This window comes from Macrobrachium rosenbergii, chromosome 22, assembly GCF_040412425.1.
Source record: "Macrobrachium rosenbergii isolate ZJJX-2024 chromosome 22, ASM4041242v1, whole genome shotgun sequence".
NCBI lineage: Eukaryota > Metazoa > Arthropoda > Malacostraca > Decapoda > Palaemonidae > Macrobrachium > Macrobrachium rosenbergii.
The window spans coordinates 25,961,494-25,985,901 of NC_089762.1; the positions used below are offsets into that span (position 1 = coordinate 25,961,494).

Here is a 24,408-nt window from a genome sequence, read left to right on the forward strand (position 1 = left end):
ATTACTAGCATTATCAGGTAACAGTAATATAATATCCTGTAATGACTTGAACTGAGGCTTACAGGCAATGCTGTAGAGAATTATTACTGCTTTATTGCTTTATCTTTCTTGCACATTATTTTCATTGGTATAATATTGTTACTACAGTATTCAACTGTTAATGTGTTAATTAATAATAATAATAATAATAATAATAATAATAATAATAATAATAGTAGAAATAAATATTAGACTATAGCAATAATAATGGTAATAATGATAAAGTAAAAGTGTTTGGAGACCACAATTCAACTACCAAAAGGTCTCTGCTTCCTGAAAGTTACTTTTCTCTCCATCCCAAAATAATCATTTGTGACTAGTTTTGAAGCCTATCTATAGTAAAAGTATAGTAAAAATTCACAAAACGTTTTGTTTAGTCCTAAAAATTTACAAAACTTTTTGTTTAGTCCTGCTGACAAGAACCCTAAAAGAGTTCAGAGGTCTGGTTAAACAAACCATTTATAACTAACTAGTCCTGCTGACAAACAGACTAACCAGGCATAACCTAAATTTTTATTTCACCTCTTTAAGTATGACTTACAACTTAACTACCATTTGTGCATTGACATAATTAATGTACGTATTAAGCATGCTAAATATGAGGTCTGGTGTAGAATGGAAAAATTCCCCAGATTTCTCTTTTAACCTTTGACCTCTTTTTTTGTCCTTGACCTCTTTTTGCACACCAGTTTCTTTCGTATAGCATGCTTGCCGAGTGTGAAGTTTGTCATATAGTTGAAAAGTTTTGGTCAAAGTTTAATTCTTATTTTATCTTTAACTTCTTAAGAATGACCTTGATCTTAAACTCATTCTGTACATTGGCTTCAATGGTGGATTTTGGGCACCAGATATGAAACCTCTGCATTAGATTGATCAAAAGTTATAGCCAAGGACAAATTTCTGTTTTACCTTCAAGCATGAACTTGACCTTGACCTCAGACTGCACAGCAGCATAAATATTGGACTATCCATGCAAAATGTGAATCTGTCTCATATATTTCATTAGTTATGGGCAAGGTTAAATTCTTGTGTGACCTTCGACATCTAGTATGATTTTGACACTGACCTTGAACTTGACCTTTCTTTTTACATTGACATCATTAGTGGATTTGTGCATAGCAAAAATGAAACCTCTATATTGTATTGTTTACTATTTATGCAAAGATTAATTCCTGCAAATTTTGATCCCTTGAAGGGTCAAAAGTTATATGCCTACCTCCCAAAATGTAATCAATTATTGCCAGTGATGAGGTTCACCGTTAATAAAAATTTTTTTGAAAAGTCCACATGTAATGTTTGTGTAATCCTAGTATCAAGCAGACAAAGAAACTGGACCACAACATAACATCCTTATTGGAGTAAATAATACTTGTCATCATCTTTCAATGTTCTTTCTGGGTTAGGTGTGAATTGAAATTTCTCTACTTTCTCTTGCATTGTGGACTTTACTACTGAATTCCCATACTACTGAATTCCCATTTGGTCTAGATCTTCATCTATTTACTTTTTCCATGAATTTGGAAGGTTGGAAGGTTGAAAATTCCAGATATTTGCTGTACTGTGTATTTTTTGTTGGTTGATAATGAGAGAGGGACCATGATGTACGTGTCCTTTGCGGTCTGATATGTATAACTCCATGTGTGTGTATTAGTTACCAGCAGCTGTAACTCCTGTTAACTATGTACAGTACATATCTTATGTTTAATTGCTGTTTTTTAGTGCAGACTCTGTTTTCCACAACTATAAGCAGTATAGTTTTTATGTAATGAAACATAAATTATTGTGACAATTACAGAGTATTGGCAAGGAAACTGTTGCTGGAACCTTTGCTTGTGCTGTTTGTAAATGCATAGGATGTGTCAGTGAATTTATGGCAAAACTCCCAACACTGACTGAAAAAGAGAAATATCCTTCAAAGCTTGCCGATGACTGGAAGGAATTCTTTTCACCTTCAGTGTACAGCCCGATCATTCCTATTTTTGTTGAAGTTTCTGGTAAGTTTGAAAATGTGTTTGTAAGTGTATCTCAAGTGTAAAATAGTTCATACAGTTGCTGTAACTTGTTGTTTTCATAAGTTGTTTAAAAGTGAAATATACTGTATTTTGCTTAAATGAATTTCCAAAGATGAGAAAAAATATTTATTTTCAGAATCATTTAGACAGTTGCCAACAGTTATTTTGTACGGCGTGTGCCGGGCTGTTTGCATTGGTGTGTGCTTTGCTGGTGAAGAGGAACTTCTGAATCACAACTTACCTCCAGTTTATAAAGTAGAGGATGCAGAAGCTGAACTGAAGCTTCCTGACTCTCAGCAAGTGAGCAGTGTTTTAACAATGTTATTACAGTAATTTACTATGATAAGAAAATTTATTATTCTGTGGAGCTAATGGAATTTCAAAACTAGTGATAATTCTATGACCAGATTTATCTAAAAATAGTTCAACTAATTTGTCATCTAATTTTGAAGAAACCATATTCATATAATAACATTATGAGTATTTCTGCAAGTTAAATAAATATAATTTTCCTTTAAGTATATGAGTAATGAATCAATGAATTTAAACTTATTTTCTTTTCATTTTTATTTATTAAGTTTTTATTTTGCAGGTTCTTTTAAATCACTTGATTCCACTTCTTGTATCCCCTCATCCGCCAAGTCAGTTTTCTGCTTATAACTTGATCACAACTATATTACCCAATGTAATGGAACAGTGGGAGAAGAATGAGATTGACGTCATTGACACTGATGATATGCCACAGAGGCCTCTACCCTATCCAATTACAAGAGTCATAAATGAGGTAAAATTGTTCTTGTTTTTTTGTTTTCAAAATTGCTGTGCAGTTTCGTAAAATATTCAGGATGATTACAAGGGTAATTTACTTATAATCATGGTGTTCTTATGTGGTTTATGAAACCTTATGTAGGTATGGTTTCGTTGATATCTTACAAAGAAAGAATGATGTTTTAAACTGAATGAAATCAGAGGTAATAGTAGTTGGTTAATAGAATTTTAATAGTTATTAAAGTTTGAGATCACTGGGTCACATTTATGGACTTTCATTGGGTTTACAAAAAAGGATTTATTTTTAAATAATTGATGAAAATTAAATTAAAAAGTTGAAGAAGCTGGACAAGTAAGGGGGAAGAGTCTAATGGGAATAAGTGAAAAGTAAACAGCAGAAAGCAGTGCAGCTCAGAAGCAGAGGGATAGGGTATGCAGTATACCGTTCAGGGCCGACATTTCATGGAATATTTTTGTGAGAAAAGGAGCCACCAGCCGAATGTGAAGGAGATATTCATGCTGAATCTATTTGCTGACACTTTTAATTTTAAAGATCTCATTATTACTGCATTAATAGATAATGTTTGTTGATGGTAACATGTTTTTGCACACTTTTGTAGCCTTAAATTGTCTTAAAGTTTATTTGTTTTATCAGCTCTCTTACTCATGAAAATTTATTTTTACTGACTTTGTAGCAGTTCCATTATATGTCCATAGTACTGTACTATTATGTAATTAATAAGTTTACGTGATATACTTTAAAACTTTAATATGGTCTTTTAAACTTACTATGAAACTTTTGTAAAGGAAATTTTTTGAAGTGCAATTCCAGGACAAAATAGAGAATAAGTAAGTTAAGACCAGCTCTGTGAGAATTGAGAATGTTAACAAAATGATCTGATCATACTTTCAACAATGACAGTAGTAATGGCTAGTAAAAGTTGCTCAATATAGATTTGATCAAAATGCCTAGGGAGAAAAGGAAACTACTGTATAGAGAAGTGAAGCAAATGCAGTGAGAAAGTCAATAAGCAAATTGATCTTCAAATATATGTCTTAACTTTCAGTTTGAAGAGGATGGTGTCTTGTGTTACTGAAGTGTATTTAGGAGTTGTTAGATTTGTAGGATTAAAGGAAGATAACTCTGAAAGTTTGAGTTGGAATAGTTGTATTGAAATTTGCAAATGTTTGTGGCAGTAACTTTTAAGGATATGAGTAGAACAAATTTAAAAGTCTTGGAATAAAAAGGCACTGGTATATGGCGGAATTACAATTGAGGTGCTATGATATGTTGGTGGTAGTCCTTGAAGTGAAAGTGATTATAGAATCAAATCTTGGATTGATAGTTCATGTGGAATGGCATTACATAATACACAAGTGAAAGTCACTAAATTGAAACCAAATAAAATCCAGCAGAACCACCAGAGCTGATAATTACTGATAATTACTAGGGAACAGTGTGAGTTTATGGATTTGATGTGAAAAATTATAGTAATTTAAAAATGAAACTATGAGAAATAATTCCACCTTGTGACGTTCTGACCAAGTTGATCCTTTGAGATTCCAGAGTCATCAAATGATATTGTCTTGTTCCCAACCCTTGAGAAAATTTCAAGGACATTTTGACTTTTTGTTATTTTACATTTTTGAAAATGCTACAGTAAAGTATAGGCATTTAGATTCATAATTACAGAAAAATTTTCTTTGTAACATGAACAGTACATTTAGTGAGCAACAAGAGGAAACTATTGCTATAGCCATAATTAGTCAGAGAATGCTTTGCCACACACAAATTTTAGGAAAACCCCCTCCAAACTCAAAGGGTTAAAATCCTGTCTATGGTTTTAGTATATATACTATTACTGGCTTACTAGCTATTGATAAGAAACTGCACCAGTGGTGAGGATAAAGTACATTTACTTTTGTTACATTTGAAGCAAAATATTTTTTTTTTGGCATTCCTCTTCTTGATGCTTTGTTAATCTGTATGTCTTCTTACCAGATTTGCATTTCATTTTAGAGTAAAACTAGAAGTTTGGGATGGAGAACACCAGATGGAATTTTTCCATTACAATCAACCCTTTTACTCACAAGATTTATATTCTCAGACTTTTGGGATAAGCTTTTGGTGTAACTGTTTATTATATTCATAACTAACAGGACATTGAAAATATGAAAATACTTCCTAAAAAGCACCAAAATGTAATCAGTAGTTTTTTGCAAAGTAACTCGAACACCAAACCAGGTGGCCAGAAACAATATAGTTACTGTATAGATCAGCTGTGAGGAACTGCACTGTACAAGGAAACTATGTGTATTGTCCAAAGTCTTACATTAAATAGTATTTCCTGCATCTTCATATGCAGTATAAGTGTAGTTGCATATAAATAACTGAACTTTTCTAAGGCAACAGATTTGCTTTTATGCAGGTGTAAGGACAGATTGGGGATGGCAGTAGTTATGCACAGCATAGCCATGTGTTATTTAAAAAGAATGATGTTTTTATTAAGAATTACAGGAAACATAAAAACATTTTAAAAGCTTCTTAGAGCCCTTGAAAACCAGAGAATTTTTTATCGGTACTGTATTTAATATACCTAAAAAAAAAGATTTCACAAGGGTAGTTTTGTCTCTTGCACTATCGTGTTCTGAGTGACTTTGAGACCACTGAGTCATGTTCCTAGTCTTGTATGCCTTTGTTGAAAGGTTTGTACTTAGAAGTGGGTGAAAATTTGAGCAGGGTAAAGTTAAAGAAGTTTGATAATTAATCTATTTCAAAGGAAATAGATGAAAAGTAGAAGGCAGGAAGCAATACTGGTGGTTCTAAAGAAACATTACAAAGAACTTTTGGTATCATATATGTATAGTGTTTCATACATTGTACACCATAAGTAGGAACCCCTATGGTATGCACTTCTTCAGAGGAATTGGAAATGTGCCTGCCATGAAATTTAGTATTTCAGTGTTTTAAGCAAAAGCTTTATCTCAGAAAATGGAATCACTAGTTGTTAACAGATAACTTAATTTGGGTATTCCCAATGTAATTTCACCCATTTTGATGGATCAACTTTCTTCACTTGACAGACATATATGATGTGATATGAAAACAGTTTGAAAGATTATTTTTTACCAGTAGGTTGAGTTAATTGGCCAAAGAAATTTGCATTTTCTTGAGTAATTTCATTGTAAATTTTATTACCATTGCTTATATAATTGTAAGATTTAAAGAGACAAAAATTTTGAAAGATAATTAAAGAATTATCTAACATGGTGGAATAAATTTTCTTTGCAGTGCATTAGCATTGTTGATGCTGCTCTTAGTGATAAAAAGTTTGGAGATGAATGTGTGGTTTTACCAAACACTGACATCTTTGTTTACACAACGGCATATTTATTAGCTTGGAGACTAGCCTTGAAAGCCATTACATTTGCATCAGATGCTAATCAACACCAGTACTCAGCATTTGTAAGGTATTTGATTACATCATGACCATATATTGTACAGTATATAGCTGTTAATTTAGATTTATTTTATATGATAATAGTATTGTGTGTAATACAGTACTGTACTGTTCTTTGATATACTGGATAATAATTTTAGTTTAGGTGACCCATAATAAAAGTAATACAATAATTTAATGTATTTTATAATTTACAGGCAGTCAGATATGTTGTCAAATCTTCTGTCAATTCTTTTTAAACTGATGCCTCAAAATCCAACTATGGAAGAGTTGGTAGAAAAAGATTCATCTGCTGAGGACAAATCTCCAACTATGTTTACCTGTGAACTTTACATTAGACCCAATGGTAAGCATAATTTTTTATTAACTGGATTATAGCTCATCTAGCAAATTAGGTAGGTCTTTCTCTGCAATATCCTAATTCATTTTTCTGCTACTGGAACTTCTTTCACTGATATTCATGCCCTTAGTATTCTGTATAATCCCTGTTTTAGGTCCAAAAGTTGTCCAGTTCTAATAAGTAATGCAATAATCATGGTTCTAGGTCCTGCTAAAACTGCATTAAGGGACTTACAATAGAATGCTTAACAGTGGCATTGCAACTTTCCATTCCTCTAGTTATAGTGCACCTAGACCTTGCTCTGTGCTAAAATTTTTAATGACAGTGACCGTATGACTTACATGCTACTGTATTGCCATATCCCTGATATTTTCTACCTTGAAGATGTACGGTTTACTTGCTTTCTTAAAGACTGATATGGCGTCTGAGCCAGATTTTTTTTCAATATAATTGCTGTACTCATTTTAGCACATGTTCTAGTCACATGTCATATTTTTTACCTAATTTTAATTGTGTTATATATCCTCCATGGAAATATTAACCAGTCAAGTATATTCCTATGGAAGACTTGCTTTTGTGTTCCAAACTATTTTTTTTTTTGCTCTCTTTCCATCCACTAAACCTTTTAAAATTTATTAGAAGAAATTTTTGCTTAATCATTCTGCTTCTTGTTGAGATCACTGTCTGTGTTCCTCGCTGGGTGAGCGGGTTCCGTTCTCAGCTACCACTCTGTTGGTCGCGAGTTCGAATCTCCGACCGGCCAGTAAAGAACAAGAGGAATTTGTTTCTGGTGATAGAAATTCATTTCTCGCTATAATGTGGTTCGGATTCCACAATAAGCTGTAGGTCCCGTTGCTAGGTAACCAATTGGTTCTTAGCCACGTAAAAATAAATCTAATCCTTCGGGCCAGCCCTAGGAGAGCTGTTAATCAGGTCAGTGGTCTGGTTAAACTAAGATATACATAACATGAGATCACTGTCATGGCATTCACAAGGCAATTGATACTTGGGACCCTTTTATCCATCTTCCTGATATTTGGCCGTTGTTTTTGCTGGGCTTCAAAGAATATTTAGTAATTCATTTGTGGTTTGTAGGGTATTCTGCTATGGAATTAAATAAACTTTTCTCAATTTGACTCTTCTCTGTACATAATTACTGCTTTATATTTGCTTATTTTTATCAAAAGCCAATTTCTTCCACATTTCTCTTGGTCTTCACCAGATATCTTGATTAGAGATAGTCATGAACTACATTTGTTTTTGCTTATTAAAGCATCCATAATTCCTTAATACAGTATTTGCCTCCTGTCCCTCCTTTGTGGACACAGCAAATTGCTGTCTCTACTTATGAGAGATATAATCTTGAAATCTTATACGTTTGGGGAGTTAGTAATTTTCACAAGTATAGTTGCTTCAGAACATTTTCTACCCACGTTTTTCACAACTGGTTCTCTTCTGGTAGTTCAAATTGCTTGGGAGACTCAAGTTGCCGTGTGTGCTTGTAAAAACAAAGTTCTATTTTATTCTGCTATAAAGTTATTTCTATATTGAAATTATGTAGACCCTATCTGCCTCTTTAGAAAATTAAATTAGTTTTCCATCTTAAGAGGATTGAATCCAAAAACTATCCATGTTATCAGTGACCAGATGCTCTTCATTAACTGTATGTAGAACTATCTGCTTCTTAAGAAAATTACATTGTTGTATTTGGATTGATATTTTTTTCCATCTTAATAGGATTGAATCAAACGGCGCATACTTTACTTAATATATTATTTATTATAGGGAAAGTGTGATAATTGCTAGTGTGAGTTTAGGTGTCCATTCATGCACTAGACAATCCTTTTATTCCTTTAGGCTTGGGTTACAGAAGGAATTAAATTTTATGCTTCATAAGCAGTCACACACACACAATTTATGATAAGATCTTTACCTGGGATATATGTACTGCAATGCTATACTTTGAAATTTTATTCTGCAATAAGTCTGTCTCTTAATACTTTTTTTTCTCCTAAACAGTAAAGGTCACTTCAAATTTGGTGGCTCATTTGGCCTGCAAAGTGTATTTTGACTGTGTAAGTCAAATTCCAGCTGCAGTGCGGCAATGGTTTATCAGTCTTGATAGGCAAACTCAGTCATTAGTGGATTCATTTACTTCCACTTATGTGTCACCTCTTCTTATTAGCCAAGAAATGTCAGCAGTTAGCAGTAGCACAGCCAGATTTGATAATATGTTGGTAAGTTTATTATGTATTGCATAATGCCTAATTCACCCTTAATTTAATTGCATAATGCCTAAAGTCAGTGAGACTAACATTCTAATCAGGAAATTGGTATACAATATATTTTAACATATTCAAATTGAGATTTTAATTCATTACTAATCAAGACTGCAGAAAGGAAATAATTTTGATTATTATTAATTATTTTGATCAGTGAGTTAACTATTGTAATAGGCATTGAGTGTAACATAGGTTATGTTTGCTAAGAGCCATAAGCTAATTGCTTTCTAGTTGGATGGTATAAGTTAGGGTATAATAAATGATAATGATAAAATGAATTGAATACTGTAGCACAGTCACTCAAAAATGTTTTGCATCATACTTCAAAACTTTTCGGACAACAGCTTGTAATAGTGACATCGGGTGCTATTTGGCAACTCCGTCATAAGCACATGAAACAAGCACAGACACAACTTGTGTCATAGAAATTACCTCCCGTTTCCCTTAAAGCAGTTTTTATTTCTCTCTCTATCATTATTATAATTCCTTTATTTACTCTATCCTTTATTTAATCATTCATTCTCTCTCCCTGCCACTAAGTATTCACTGGGTGTTACATGATTTTCTCCCCATACTTTTCCATTGGGTTATTTATCCATGAAGAAAGTCTCTGAATTTACTCCCGTAAGGATTGAATGGATGACTAATAGTTTTTTTATTTGACTTTTACTCTACCATCCTGAGGGAAATTTTGCAAAATGTTTTGTTATTTTTCATAATACGGATTTTTCACTCACCATTCTTTTGTATATTGTTGACCGTATGATTAATAACCAAAATCGAATAAGAAAAGCACATTTCCTACAAGTAAATTATTGTTAGCTGAACGAAAACTTCTGGGACATGTTGCAAAACATACGAGGGACTGTACCAAAATGTTTGGTATGAATATGGAGTTATTCCTACTGAAGCTTTATAACTCTTCTGTACAGTATTAATGGTGAGACTTCGTGTGTAGCATAGTTTAAAAGTAATTGTAACATTTAAAAATCTTGCTCTGCAGGTGAAAATACGTCCAGGAACAAGGGAAGTTATCGCGACCTATTCTATAGATGAAGCAAGTATGGAACTCATTCTCCGCATGGCTCCAAATCATCCTCTTTCTACTATTGTTGTTGAGGATCATAAACGAGTTGGAGTTTCAGTCGCTCAATGGCGAAATTGGTTGCTAGGGGTAAGTTTGAGTATATATTGCAGTAAAAGTCCTCAGATACATGAATTTATATAAGTTCATTTATTAGAAAAGGATCTGTAAATTATATACAACTGGCACAGTTGCTATTCCAGTAAGAGGATATAAAAAAATTGAGTCATAAAAAAAACCTTTATTTTCAGTTGAACACAATGCTCTCTCATCGTAACACACCCCTCATGCAGTCATTAGCCTTCTGGAAGAAAAATGTTGATCAGAAGTTTGAAGGTATTGAAGAATGCTTTATCTGCTACTATGTCCTTCATGGAACAAACCATCAGCTACCAAGACTATTATGCCGAACCTGCAAAAAGAAGTTCCATGCAGCATGTCTGGTAAGAATAGTAGTTAAAAAGTTTATGCTTTATTAACACCCACAGCAAAACAGGAGAGAGATAAAAGCAACAGTAAAACAGGAGAGCTATAAAAGACAAGAGCATCAAATTTGTCCAAAAAAAGCAAGGATATCTCTAGAATCTTTTTAAGTCAAGCCATAATGACTAGAATAAAACATTTTTATTATTCACTGCAAACAGTCACATATCTGCGTTGTGTACTTCCTACCAAAATACAAACCATTGCCCTTACTTAAAAGTATACCTCAGCAAGTGCTGGGAATGGCCTTTGAAATTAAGTAACAAAGTGTTTAATTGGTGGTAAGCAGGGGAGTTCCCCATTTACTGCAAGCAATGGGTGGTGTGGGTGGGTGGGAATCAGTTATCTACCTTTGCTATTGCTGTCTGGTTTCTTCCTCTCTAATAGTTCTCTCTACCCCTTCTGTTTATATTCCTCTGACTCACTCCAATGGGTTAAGGGCATGAAGGTAGCTGACCATCACTCCCTCTGACACTGCTTACAGTTATCTTGCATGTGGATATGTTACAATAAGATTGTGAAACAAAGGTCATGAAACCCCAGAAATTTTCAGTGAATTCATGAAATCACCAATTCACTTAGGAACATTTAATCCCGAAGGGGCTAGTACTAAACACAGTGAAACAGTGATTCATCTATACTGTTTTGTCATGTTTAGTACTAACCGTGGGATCAAGTAAGTTTTGCCGTGTTTAGTACTAGCCCCTCGGGGATCAAATGTCCCTAAGTGCAGCTGATCCCCGAGGGACTAATTGTAAACACAGCGAAAAACAATTTGATCCTGAGGGGCTAGTACTAAACACGGCGAAATAGTGTAGATGAATCATTGTTTTGCCATGTTTAGTACTAGCCCTTCAAGGATCAAATATCCTTAAGTGAATTGGTGATTTCATGAATTCCCTGAATATTTCAGATTTTGTGAAATCCCTGGTTTCACAGTTTTACTGTAACAGATATACCTCAATGGTAACAAGCGTAGGACATACTCCTCTGATGCTCCTACTGACCTTGACCATGTCTTCTGTTAGCTGAAGAGGGTAACAGGATGGAATAAGGCAAATGCAAGCATAACTCCTTCTTGCAGCGAGCTCTTCCTTCTCAGCTTCTACCTTTCCTTCCTTCACAAGAAGTCTAGTCAGACTTTGAGGGAGGCCTTCCCTTCTTCATGAGTTGGTGGCAGCATTAATTTGCCTGCAGGTGGGACTGTTTTCCTAAGTAGGGTTGACGCTACACTTGGTTCTCCAAGCATGTTCGTTACCCAGTGTCTCTCCATTCCATATGAGACCTCAGAACTGCTCTGGACTTTACTTGCACTTCAGCTGAAGTACAGAGAAGTGTTGGTCCTACCTTCTCCTTTGGCATGCTGCAGTGTACTGTGGCAAGCCAAAAGATTTTGCTGACACTGGGGATGCTCTGGGTTGTTAGCAAACTGAATTGATATTTTAGCCTCCCTAATCCTCCCAAAATCCACTGCTGCTGTATAAAAGGGCCAAGGGATCATTGCTGTTTTCAAGGTATACTTTCAATAGCAAATTATGAAAAATTAGGTCTAGCTTCAAAACTCTGGTCTTAATAGGAGACAGTCAAGGAATACTGGAGGAACATTATTGTGGAAGATGGTATTAACGGTAAATGTTTGTGATGAAGGAGATATCACAAAAGGACGTGGTCCTGTAGTTCCTCTTGAGGAGTTACCTTTTGCTGCTTCTCCTTTGGAGGAACAGTTTCTGCTGCTGCTCCTGTGCAAAAACAACAGTAATAGCAGGAGCAGACCTAGTAGTTCCTGTTACACATAAAACAGCAGCAGCACAAGTTTTATCATTTGGGTCAGCAGGGAAAGTGCAGGAAGTGGGCAAAGCAAGCAGGATTGAAGCTGTTGACACTGAAAGGAAAGCATAATCCAACAGGTTAAAAGGAATAGAAGGTGATCAGATATCAAAAAGATTCTGCTGTTGGGCAAAGGCCAAATCAAACATCAATAACTCCAACACCAAAGTAGCAGAAGCTTGATATATAGGAAGCAGTACTGAAAAATCAAACATATAGGGCATAGGAGTCCAGCCAACAGACACAAGTAGGTTATTTGGTCAGTTGAAACAGTGGTGCAGTTTACAAACAGGAAAGGTGTCAAGGAATCTACTGAATGGTCAGGCTGTGCAGCAGGCAATGATACTTTGTCAGATGACTGGTCTTAACCTTGAAGAGAGGCACCAGAGATCCATAAGTCAACCAGAAAACAGGATTCTGAAGCAAACAAGGCCTTCTTGCCCTGAATGTCCTCTTATTCTTGCAATGAACTTATTGGTTAGCACATCAGTCCAGGCAAATTTTGTAGGCGAGACTGGGAGGGTAGTGCTGGCTTCAGTAATTAGAGCATGTGAGGGTCCATCTCCCTATAGGACATGAAAATATAGCATACCTTACATAGCAAAAATCTTGGCAACTGTTCTGAGGCATACCTACGTAAACAGGTACAAAACACACGTGCTTCTCTGAAAAATGAGTAAAGATCACAGATACCAATATATTGTTGGCAGCAGAGAACAGGACAATTTTTATCACAGCTTTTCCTGTTCTTGTAATTTTAATGTATATTTCATATTGTTCCGTAGTTGTTGCTTCTATGGTTCACTGCTGACAATTGTGCTATAAAAAGCTCAGCTTCCTAGTGCTGTAAGCTGTCATGAGGAAACACTATATTTGTGAGGCTTGTAAATTTCTTTTTGTTTTAGTCAAAAGGAAGTCTCTTTCCAGTGTTTCATTTTTGAAAATCTTATGTCCCACGGATGTCAGCCAACTGTCCACACAATCGTTGTGGCGGGAAACGTCCTCTGAAGAGCGATCCATCCACTACGAAACCTTCACATGAACAAGGGAAACAACTCTGAGAAGAGCCATCTCATTCTTCTCTAAGCCTCCACGTAAACATGGATGGGAGTGCAGTCCAGATTTGCCCTGTTGTGGCAACGTTCCTGAGTGGGAATGTGAAGGAATGAAGAAACATCCGTATACTTGACACTCACTCAGGCTAAGAAGAAGAATCTCTCCCTTATGTAAAGACTGAAGGTTTATATGTTAGGGAAAATACAAATTACTTAAAAATCTGTCATATTGTGAAAGGCATACATTATGTTTTGAGTGTAACAATGCTCCCATTTCCATCAAAGAACATAAGTTCAGGGCTCGCCAAAGGATCTGGCTCTCCAAGAAGTGAAGGTAATGATGGAAAAAGGAGCTGTGGAGCTAATGAAGGATCAATCTCCAGGTTTCTACTGCCGGATCTTTCTAGCGGTAAAGGCATCAGGGGCTTGAAAACCCACCACAGACCTGTTTTTTTTTTTTTCCCCCCTCCATGCATGGGTGATCAGCATCTCAGGTTTCAGTTGATTCTTGGTCTGGTAGTACAGTACACCAAAGTGGGAAATCCATCAGAAACCTGAGATGCTGATGACCCATGCATGGAGGGGAAAAAAAAAAAAGACAGGTCTGTGGCAGGTTTTCAAGCCCCTGATGCCTTTACCGCTAGAAAGATCCGGCAGTAGAAACCTGGAGATTGATCCTTCATTAGCTCCACAGCTCCTTTTTCCATCATTACCTTCACTTCTTGGAGAGCCAGATCCTTTGGCGAGCCCTGAACTTATGTTCTTTGATGGAATGAACAGATGTAGAGGAGGAGGAGGAAATTCAAAGAGGAGAAGGTATCCCACCTGCAGAACATCTAGTACCCAGGTCTCTGCTCCTTGCTGCTGCCAAGTTGCCCAATGGCTCGCCAGGCACTCCCTAAGCAATGTCAGTGAGTGGGGAGGGGCACCCCCTCAAGGGTTTTCCTCCTCTAGCCCTGCCTCTTCTCCTTGGTCTGTAGGACAGACCTAAAAGGGATGCTGCTGAGTAGTTTTCTTAGCAGGAGCAGGAGAAGGCTGACGGCCCCTACGGGGACCCATCGTGGCTTGACATCTATTAGGTGAAGGGTAAGCGGCAGAATCTAGGTCGAATTACATTGTCACATGAAGGACCAGAAGACTTAATAACAGCCTGGTGGACCAGATTTACATTATTGTCCTTCATCTGTCTACTGCAGCCTCAACTTGGTCCTTAGGGAGGAGTAACGAAGATCCTAGAATTGTTCTATTCCTCAGTGCCAACAAATTTGGAGGTCTTAGAGAGGGAAGCATCTCTTCTCTTCAACAACCAATTAGCCCACATATGTGCTGTTAGGTGAGCCAGATATGAAATAGACTTACCACCAGACTGCAACAGTCTAAGAAAGGTGGCACTCTCTTCACTGTTGCTAGACCTGGCAACTGAGGAAATTTTGCCGTCATTGACCACAGATTGAGCCACGAGACCACCTTGAACACTGTAGAAGCGTCAGTTCCATTGTAGCTGACTCTTGGTGCGTAAAGGAGGTGCCCTCTACCCGGATTTGGTCTTAAGAAAGACCTGGGCCTAAGCAAACTAGGTCCAGATCCACCTTCCTCAACTGTAACGTAACCTTAGGAGTTACGCTAAAATATCTATGCTGTGGAAGCGGAGGGGGGAGCAACTTCGTGACCTGCTAAACTGAAGTGAGTTGTCCTGTCCAGAGACGAGAGAATTCACTTAGGTTAAGGACACAGTTGGTATAGTTAAGAACTTGGCAATCCCAACGATGCCTTCATCTCTTTCTTGGGGCCCTGCAAGGGCTTCGAGAACTGAAGGACAGTCTGATCTGGTGGCCACAGTCTCTTCTTTTAAATCATTGTACGCACTGATGAGTTCAACTTATGCATACGTAGTTAGAAATTCATGGTTATCTACATCGAGAGGGAGAGGACCTTCTGCTTCCAGTCGAGAGGGAGAGGGCCTCCTGCTTCCAGGCCACAAGATTCCTGATCTAGCCAGTCGACCAAATCAGTGGCATCCCATGCATCATTATTCACTGCTGGAGCATAAGAACAGTCAGGGCTTAACACTGTGGGTATACTGTACATAGTCCCTTCTCGTTCTTTAGAACAATATGCCTTGATAGGGAGTGTGTGGACAATGTGTTAAAGGAAAGGACGACCGTGGTTGGTCCTGCAACCATAGAGGACTCGTTACGTGGAGAATGGTCACAGCCATGCAAATGAGACTGTGGACTACTTGTTCTAAGAGAGGAGTGGTCCTGATCACGAGAACGTTCCCTCAGGTGTGATGTTGACTTCTTTACAGCTGCCTTGTTGACTTTCTTAATGGCTGTGGCCTTAACCCTCGTTTCTTGAGCAGGACGAGTGGAAGAAGGCAAAATGACTGCAACTTCTTGAGGAGGAGCCAAATCCATAGATCTACGGCTCTTAGAGGAGACTTCTCTTGCCGAATGCGTTGCCACACAAGAATCAGGAACTGAGCGATGCTCATCAGTAGGTAAGGTAGAAGACGTATGGCCATGAACCTTGACAGACACGACCATCTGTGATGGCATGTAACCCTGAGGGGCAGCTGGAGCAAACCAGGAACAAACTTAGAGGCGACAATATAGCCGTAATTGGCCAACTGAAAATCAACTGTAGGAGATGGATGGTTGGCCTTGCCCTCAGATGAAGTCTTTCTTCTTCCTACTCCTTCGTGGGATAGAACGAACAGACAACACAGAAAATGATTGAGAAGACGGCAACAAGGAAGACGGAGATCTATGACGTCTCTTCTTAGATTTCTTCGTTGAGCAGCCGAACTTCTTAAGAAGGGCACCTTCGACTCTCTCCATGAGGGCTTGAACAAGGTTGAACAAGGGAGTCAGGAGAAGATGTAGAAGGCCCAGGAATGGAAACTGAGGGTAGGGGCATGGCCGATGAAGGAATGGTGTAGGCCAAGGAAGTTGCATACACCATAGCTGTAGAGCCTGACATACTGGAAGATTGGGGGAAGACCAGAGGTGGGACATTAGGCCCCTAAGGCGAGGCTCCCCAGGTAGGCCTAGTGAAGACCAGCAGTTGGTTAGCTTCTCTGCATCCATCCCTGAAACAACGGTACAAGTGTGTTTTTTGACATCAGTCATAAAAGTGGCAGGGATTAATTTTGTTCATCTGAAGATGTGTAAATCTCTATTTTAAATTGGAATCTTGTTGATTAATTAACTTTTTCTTTTCTTTGCAGTACAAGTGGTTCAACAGTAGCAACAAATCTACATGTCCTCTATGCAGAAGTTTGTTTTAGACAGTTTACCCTCTGAATAAAGACATTGCAGGAAAAAAATGTTACTCTATTTGGAAAAATACAGCATTTGCCCTAATATTCCTGACTCCCTTCAGGGTTACCACCTACACTGAAGTTTATGTGGCACAATGTAGTTGGTACCAAAAGATTTTTTGCAGGCTCTCCCCATACTCCAGCTGTTAAACACTGCCTTTTACTTTACATCAATTCCGTTTGGTCTTTCAACTAACAACCGTTTGGTCTTTTAACTAACAAACTTTTCTAAGTTTGTCAGCTTAAATTTCATCCCTCATTTTAGACATCTGTATTGCCATCCCCATGAGCTTAAAAAATATGACTTAATTTATAAAACTGTAATAATATGTTAGTTTCGTATTCCTTTTATTTTCACAAAATGGACAATCTTGCTTTAGAATAAAGTTTCCTTCAAACATGACTGTATTTCTCCAAATTCAGTTTCCAAGTGTAATCACTAGTAATACTGTACTTTAAAAAGATACTACATACGAACCTGCCAAACAGAATTGCCTTAGGAACATGTGATATCCATATAATGTCAAAACCTTTGTATATAAAAATAACATAAGCAACATTGGGTTAAATTGTACATAAAAAGATTAAAAGGATAAAATTGTAAGCCATTAGGTTACAGTAAAAATAAAACTGTAAATACTTTTTAAGAATAAACTATCCTTTACAAAGGTAGATTACGGTATATCAAGTGGTTTGGTTATGAAAATATAACTGTAAATACTTTTTGGGGTTAAATTTTTTCATAGCAGTAGTTTGGTTATGAGACATATAGCTATTAAAATGCAATTTCACAGTTGTATTTCAAATGTTGACATGTTTTGAATATTTATTGAAATGTTTTATAAGAACTTCAGATGAATCTTCTGATTAAAATTTCTTTTAAATTTTCTTTGTTTAATTGCGAACCTTACTGTTTATTTTTTTTCTGGAACACAAGAAACCAGAATACACATCATGAGATGTACTGGGCCCTACCACCACTAGAGATCTAGGACTTCTTCCAGAGATACAACAGGGTACATCTGGTATAACTGTAGTTGAACATTATTGCAACAGCACAACTGTAGGGACCTCATCCAAAAGCAGCTGTTGGGAATCAGCTTTTTCAACAAAGGAAGGTAACCCATTAATAACTGCCCACCTTGATTACAAGATTTGGTAGCTGTTGAAACTTGTGGATCAATACAAGCAGTCTTTCAGACCCTGCTTGCTGAAGGATGAGCTATGCCATTTAAGTTGCGATCTCCATCCCAGATAAGTGGTCTTTCCAGATGAAACCAAGCCTAACTTCTTACATTTAATCTGCAGACCCCATCTGTTGGCAAAGATCTCACAGACTATCCAAGATCCTGTTTGAGTTCTGCTGCTGACTTGACCAGACTCAACCAATTACCCAGGTATCACTGCAATCTTGTGCCCAGACTCTTACTAGTGCTAAGGCCCAGGTGAAATCTTGTAAGTGTCACTAGGTTGACACTAACATGGAACTGGAAGGTCTTACTGTTCCAAAACACAAGTACTTCCTCAACAATGGGTGTATAAGGATTTGAGAAATTCTTGCTGGCCCCATGCCAGGAATTCCTCCCACCTGATGGACTGCCTCACGTGACTCCACTGTCTTGATCCTGAAGGGGATCTGATGCAAGAATTCATTCACTGGGCTGAGGTATATCAGACACCATTCTCCAGTTGCCTTTAGGTTCAGAAACAGATGACTCAATCCTGGCAAGCAACAAGTCACATCCCTGATTGCCAATTTTCCAATCACTTACATCACCTCATTGTCCAAGGCCATGGACCTCACAAGGTCACCCTCATACTGTATGTCCCATAGTCTAGCATCTATGACATTAGGGGAGTCAGTAACCTGCATGAGTCACATGCACACTACCCATGCCCTATCTGCAACCATGATCTCCAGAATCTTGAAAGACAAGACTTTGCTTGGTGGTGTGCATGGATGGTCAACTTTATCTTCCTCCTTGATTAAGACTTGGTCAAAAGGTGCTGTCCTTTCCTCAACTGAAAAGTTAACTGCTATCTTTCCTTAACTGAAAAGGTGACTGCTGTCTCTTGGAAGGAGTAGACTGGTGTCGTCTTGAGAGGGAAGACAGTGACCTGTGCTATCTGTCTACTCGGGGAGGATGACAACAGGTGACTGCTCCTCCACAGTGTACAAGAAAGTCTGGATGATTCATTACTGCAGTCCTAGTCATATCAGCTAATACTCAGTCAGCTCCCTAATCAAATTCTCTAAAACAGGTCCAGGTTGAGGAGGGTCAAGGCCCAGGGGTCCTTCAGGTCTAAAGAAAATAGCCAAGATGAAAGTGAAAGTTTTCCTAGCCTAACCCGTCCAAAAATGCTACAATCATGCAATCCACCCACCTGCTCACATTGTTCTTCTTTTATAATCCAGCTTACGACCACAAAAAATTGACAACCTAACCATCAGAGAGCTCTCTCTACCGCACCACAGTCTTTTCAACACTCCCCCTGCATTTGTTTACATTTTCCTCCCTCCTGCCATTTGTCATCCTATGACGTCACTTCCTATGACGCCACAACACAAACAGATACTTTTAAACATGAATGTTTTGCTATAAAAAATCTTATAAAATTAAACATGCTTTTTATACATTTCATAATGGCCATACCATTTCACTAAAGCAGAAAATAAAAATAAAATACTAATGATCAAACTTTTAAAACTATATAATCACATTATCTCCTCCCCCCCCTCCAGCCTCTTCTTATCCTAATCCCCTCTAATCTCCATTATTCTCCAAATCTTTACCCTCTACATAATTTCTAATATTTTCCCCTGAAACTCCAGCTTTAGTCAATACATCAGCTATTTGATGCTTTCCTTTTATCCATCTCACCTCCTTTATTTCTCCAGATTCTGCTGGTTCTTTTATTGCTGCAATTACCAGTTTTTAAGCTCTTACTACTTACTCCAGTATAGTACTTGATTTTATTGCAGTCATTAGGGTTTTACTATCAGTTTTAACCAATGCTTCTAATTTTCTCCCTCTTACTACCTCTTCCCACAAATGTTTGAAATATATCAATCCTTTGCTACTCTTCTGGATTTTCTGGATTTCCACCATATGGGACTTTTCTTACCATCTGTCAAAGTTATCACATAACCCAATTGTGTATGACCATCTTCAATACTCCCAAATGAAGCATCTGCGTAGGCCTCCCAATAAATCTTTTCTTCTTCTAACTCACTTATTATCACTTCTCCCATTATACTCTTAGTTTTTCTCACTTTTTAATCAGCTTTTTCATATCTTGAGTCGTTCCTTCTTTAAAAGCTTACTTAATTCACTACCATCATATGATATTTCTGGCATGGTATGTAGCGATACCCAATTCAACTTGATCTTTTTCCCATTCGGCCATTTCTTCTTCAAAACCTCTGTCTACCAATCTTGCTTTACATATCCTTTCCCCCCCTTTTACCTTTTGAGTTATTATCCATCTTGTAGATATGGCTTTTTGTCCAATGTCATTTACCTCCTCATAAACCTTTTTTTCTCTGCAACTTTGCAGTTCTTTTTCTTTAGCTTCAATTACGCTTCTATTTTCAAATCAATTTTCTTTTACATGACTATAATCATCTGATAGCTGCTCCTAACATCTCCCACTGTCAGATGAGTCTAGGCTGTTCTGTTCCAGAGGCTTTACTTCTGGGATCACAGGCTCTGTCTTGAAGCGTGCTTCTTGAAGATGCCTAGTCTTTCAGAATGGTAGGAAAAACCAGCACAGCAGGAATTATAGGCATACCAAAGCAGAACCAACAGACATTACTGAAGCTCATGATGGGGCAGGAGCAGCAGCAGATACCACAACAGTATGATAAATACTGAAGGTATTGACAAAGCTGGCAGTGTCACAAATAGTCTAGGCAGTCAAGTGACACTAAAGGAGCAAGTGTGGTTGAAACCAGTGACACCACATGAGTTGAGTGCAAAGCAGCAATAACAGTGACATCAGAAGCAGACAAAACCATCAATAGCTCAGGATGCACAGCAAAAGTAGGATGACAACAGTTTATGCGATGGGGAAAGCAGAGGTAGCAGGCAGCACTGAAGTGGCTACTGACAAAACTGGAATTGTTGAAGTAGCAGCAGTAGCAAGCTAGCCCTCAGGCCAAAAAACATACAATGGCTAAGCATTGACCAAGCAAAGATGACTACATAGCATTGTATACATACTCTCCTGCAGTTCAGCAAAGCTTGAATCAGACACTAGTAATTCTGGCACAAAACAACAGGTTCCAGGTATTTGAAAAGTGGTACTGGGAAAGCCATCACAGTATATGGGCATGATTATGACCAACCACAAGGCACAACAAGCAAGTGGCCAGTTATGAAAACAGCTTCAAAGAACGTCTAGTGCTACGCCAAGGCGGGCAGAAAATGTGTAGAGTGAGCAGACCAAGGGTTAAGTGAATGAGCATGCTGAACAGCAAGAAGCAGCAAATCACTAAGAGAACAGGTGCTCTTTTACCTTAGGTAAAGAAGCAAAAGATCTTTAAGTCAATTAAGACTGAGGCCAATGTAGCTGAAGCTTCATGAACAGAAAGCTTGTCCTTCCTTGTCCTGTGCATTCTCCTGTTATTGCAAAGATCAGCACTGCTATTCCTATACTAAGGGTTTAGTTGCCTTGATGTGTAAATTTCTCTTAAGTCAAATTCTCGAACTCAATTGCTCGAAAAATAATTTCTTGAACTATCATTTTCTCGAATCCCATATTTCTCGAAAACTGGTATCTATTTTGTCGAGAAAATTGAATGGAAAAATTTTCATGTATTTCAAGGAAAAATATATCCTTTTGGGTTGACAAACACAAATGTTAAAAATTTATTGTAAATGAAGGAATGAAAAAAATATTTATAATTTTATTGTATGTATAAAAATATCATTCAGAATGAAATACAGTATTAAAATTTAATCAATCAGAATGAAATGTTGTATGCTACACTTCGTAGATATTCTTCGACAGGCCTCTCTTCGTCATGATTTATTACAATGGTTTGTAACCTTTTTGCACAGTCATGATACTTCTTTTTGCGCACAGGAATACCAACACCTCCCAAATATTGTTCAATTCGTATCTCCTGTAGACTTTGTTCTCGTTGTGATCCTTGTATAAATTTCCAGATGGATGGATGACAAGCACTTAATTGCTGTTCGAAACCGTAATGCCAGCCCTCGACTGCATTGTTCGTCTTGGGCATTTCTTCCTTGACATAATCAAAACAGTTCCATCATTCATGTTTAAAGAAAGGAGCACGTCTACGGTTATTTCTATGCGGCTGCCCGATCCATGTATCTTCAAAAGTCAACCACACTTTGAATTTCAACGGGAAAAACTTCATTTTCAATTAAATATTCAAATGTTTCTTTGACCTTGAAAACTGGTACAAATGCTAACACAGATAACAGGCGAACCTGAATAGCAAATTCAGCATCGGTGTCGTACCGTACTTTGAAGCCATTTTCTTGAATTTTGCGATAAATGGATTTACAAAAATGAAAAAACAGCCACGGCATTTTGTCCTTGAAATTCATGCTCTATAGCTCTAATCATGGCCAATTCAAAGTCTATCATTATTGTGGCTGGCTCAAATGTTGGGATTTTTCTTTTACAATCTGCAGGAATCTTTTGTAGGTCTCTTGAGTTTTGTACGGTAATAGTGCATAAACGAGGGGTATGATACTTCCTGAATGCACACCATGTATTGTATACAACTGAAAAAAAATTGAAGGTACCGTCTTAAAGGTACCATCAGCGAACCAGTTTCTTGAGCGTGCTAGTAAATCGAGGTTTCTCTGTGTCGAAAAAATCAATATACGATCATTTGTGGGACCCGAGTCATACATAAGAAACAGTTCTCCTTTGTGAGTTTTGGTAAATTCTTCCGGGATGATAAGATCTTCTTGGCAATCGGGCAAAGCAGGGACATCATTTTCTTAGCTCGTATATTGCGTATATTCCTCTTCATATTTGATATTGATGGGAGTTTCACCGCAACAGCCCCATTTACCCCCTTTGAAGCACAAGACACTATATAATGGGGTGTATCCCGACTATTGATTGCATCCTCTCTCACTTTTTCTTGGACTCTGGCAGCTTCGACTTTAGCCCCATCTCCTGCATGATTGTGGTCACCACTCTCTTTTTCTATATTATCATCGATGGTGATAGCATGAGCAGAACATTTAAATTTCTTGCACATTTCACATTTCCAATAAATTTTGTTATTTACTCCTTTGTCCTTGATATATAAATATCCATTTAAACATAATTTCTTCCTTCCCTTTTCACTCTCAACATACGTTGCTTCCATCTTGATGGGTTGAGACTACTGGAGAAAAATATAACAGGAAAAACTCAATTCAGAATTTTGTAAACAGAATGAGAAGCGTTTAGAATGCTAATGGCCTCTTTATGAATTGGTCTTTAGAGCTTATGGGATACTTTCGATTGTGTTCGAGAAATTTACGCTTGGAATGCTAATAGCCTCTTTATAAATTGGTCTTTGGCGCTTATGGGATACTTTCGACTGTGTTCGAGAAATTTACTTGTTTGTTTTCGAGTAATTGACATTCGAGAAAATGATAGTTCAAGAAATTATTTTTCGGTCAATTGAATTCGAGAAATTTACCTTCGCGCAATTGATTTCGAGAAATTTGCCTGACACCGTCTTTGTCAACTATTCCTATCAAAATCATCTTCCTCCATTAAACCCTTCTCCAAATCCTCCTTCATTTTATTACTGCATCTAAATCCTTTTCCTCCCTCTTGACCTTCTGTCCCTAACAGGTTCCATTCAAGCCTCTTAAATGTTGCCCTGAGGATGGACTTTTAGTGAAAGGCTTGACCCATCGCCATTAACTGTGTTTGACAACTGCAAAAGCATGTGGTCATAAAAACTTCAGCCATACCTTCAAACCCTGCCAGATGAAAATGTAGCAGATCCTAACTGGCAAGCTGTAACAAATATGTTTAGGCTTACAATAAATGAACATGATAAAACACTAAAATTCACAGAGCCACAACATAAACACTACACAAGCAGCACATACTAAACACAAACAATGGCAGTACAGGTGTAGTAACAGAGCATACATTTACAGTTACAAACAAGCAATTATTACAAATACTAATTGTGGGCAGCAAGGAACTACATATACTGTACTGTAATTGATATCTGGTCAATATTGAGATATATAAAAAAAAAATAATTAAAGTAAAACAAAAGAAAATGCCAGTATTTTGCACTCAGACCCACGAGGTATTTAACAAACCCTCTTACTATTAACTACCAACCAGCTTGTGTGGTAATTAACTAACACACTAGTATTAGCAAGTGATGAAATTGTCAGAGGTGCAACGAACGAAATTGAGTTATGTACTACAAAGAGAAAAAGGCAAGACTGAATAAAGCATAAAACAAGTGGAACACCTACATAAAGTTAGCAAGCTTACTTCCTGTATATATCTAAACTACCAAAGCTAAGGTGGGGACAATTTCACACTGATATTTAGTTGTGAGGCAATGGAGTGGGGTGGACAGTTACTACCTACCACTGGGTCACTAGGCACATGCATATATAGTTGCTCTTGGCAACTCTACTTCTTTTATCTTCAACTCTATTCTCCCACAATGACACAATCATGGCTGTGTTGGAAGACAAAACTGGCACCATACCGTGTACGT

The 24,408-nt window shown here is 37.4% G+C and overlaps 2 protein-coding genes across 10 annotated transcripts in view; one reads left to right on the forward strand and one right to left on the reverse strand.

Moving 5' to 3' along the window:
• Ltn1 (E3 ubiquitin-protein ligase listerin) overlaps window positions 1-17,558 on the forward strand; it is a 97,674-nt gene extending 80,116 nt beyond the window's left edge. The window contains exons 17-25 of the mRNA XM_067124480.1: window positions 1,835-2,033; window positions 2,188-2,351; window positions 2,644-2,835; window positions 6,112-6,290; window positions 6,478-6,626; window positions 8,640-8,857; window positions 9,906-10,076; window positions 10,238-10,429; window positions 16,581-17,558. Coding sequence (XP_066980581.1) covers window positions 1,835-2,033; window positions 2,188-2,351; window positions 2,644-2,835; window positions 6,112-6,290; window positions 6,478-6,626; window positions 8,640-8,857; window positions 9,906-10,076; window positions 10,238-10,429; window positions 16,581-16,640 — 1,524 coding nt within the window. The 3' untranslated portion in view covers window positions 16,641-17,558. The remainder of the gene's footprint in view (window positions 1-1,834; window positions 2,034-2,187; window positions 2,352-2,643; window positions 2,836-6,111; window positions 6,291-6,477; window positions 6,627-8,639; window positions 8,858-9,905; window positions 10,077-10,237; window positions 10,430-16,580) is intronic.
• Window positions 10,213-24,408, reverse strand: part of LOC136850684 (ufm1-specific protease 1-like) — an 87,436-nt gene continuing 73,240 nt past the window's right edge. For 8 of the 9 annotated variants that reach the window (XM_067124490.1, XM_067124484.1, XM_067124487.1 and 5 more), the window contains one exon: window positions 10,213-10,398. The gene's annotated coding sequence lies outside the window, so the exon portion shown is untranslated. The remainder of the gene's footprint in view (window positions 10,399-24,408) is intronic. The other variant, XM_067124482.1, reaches the window with a different exon arrangement.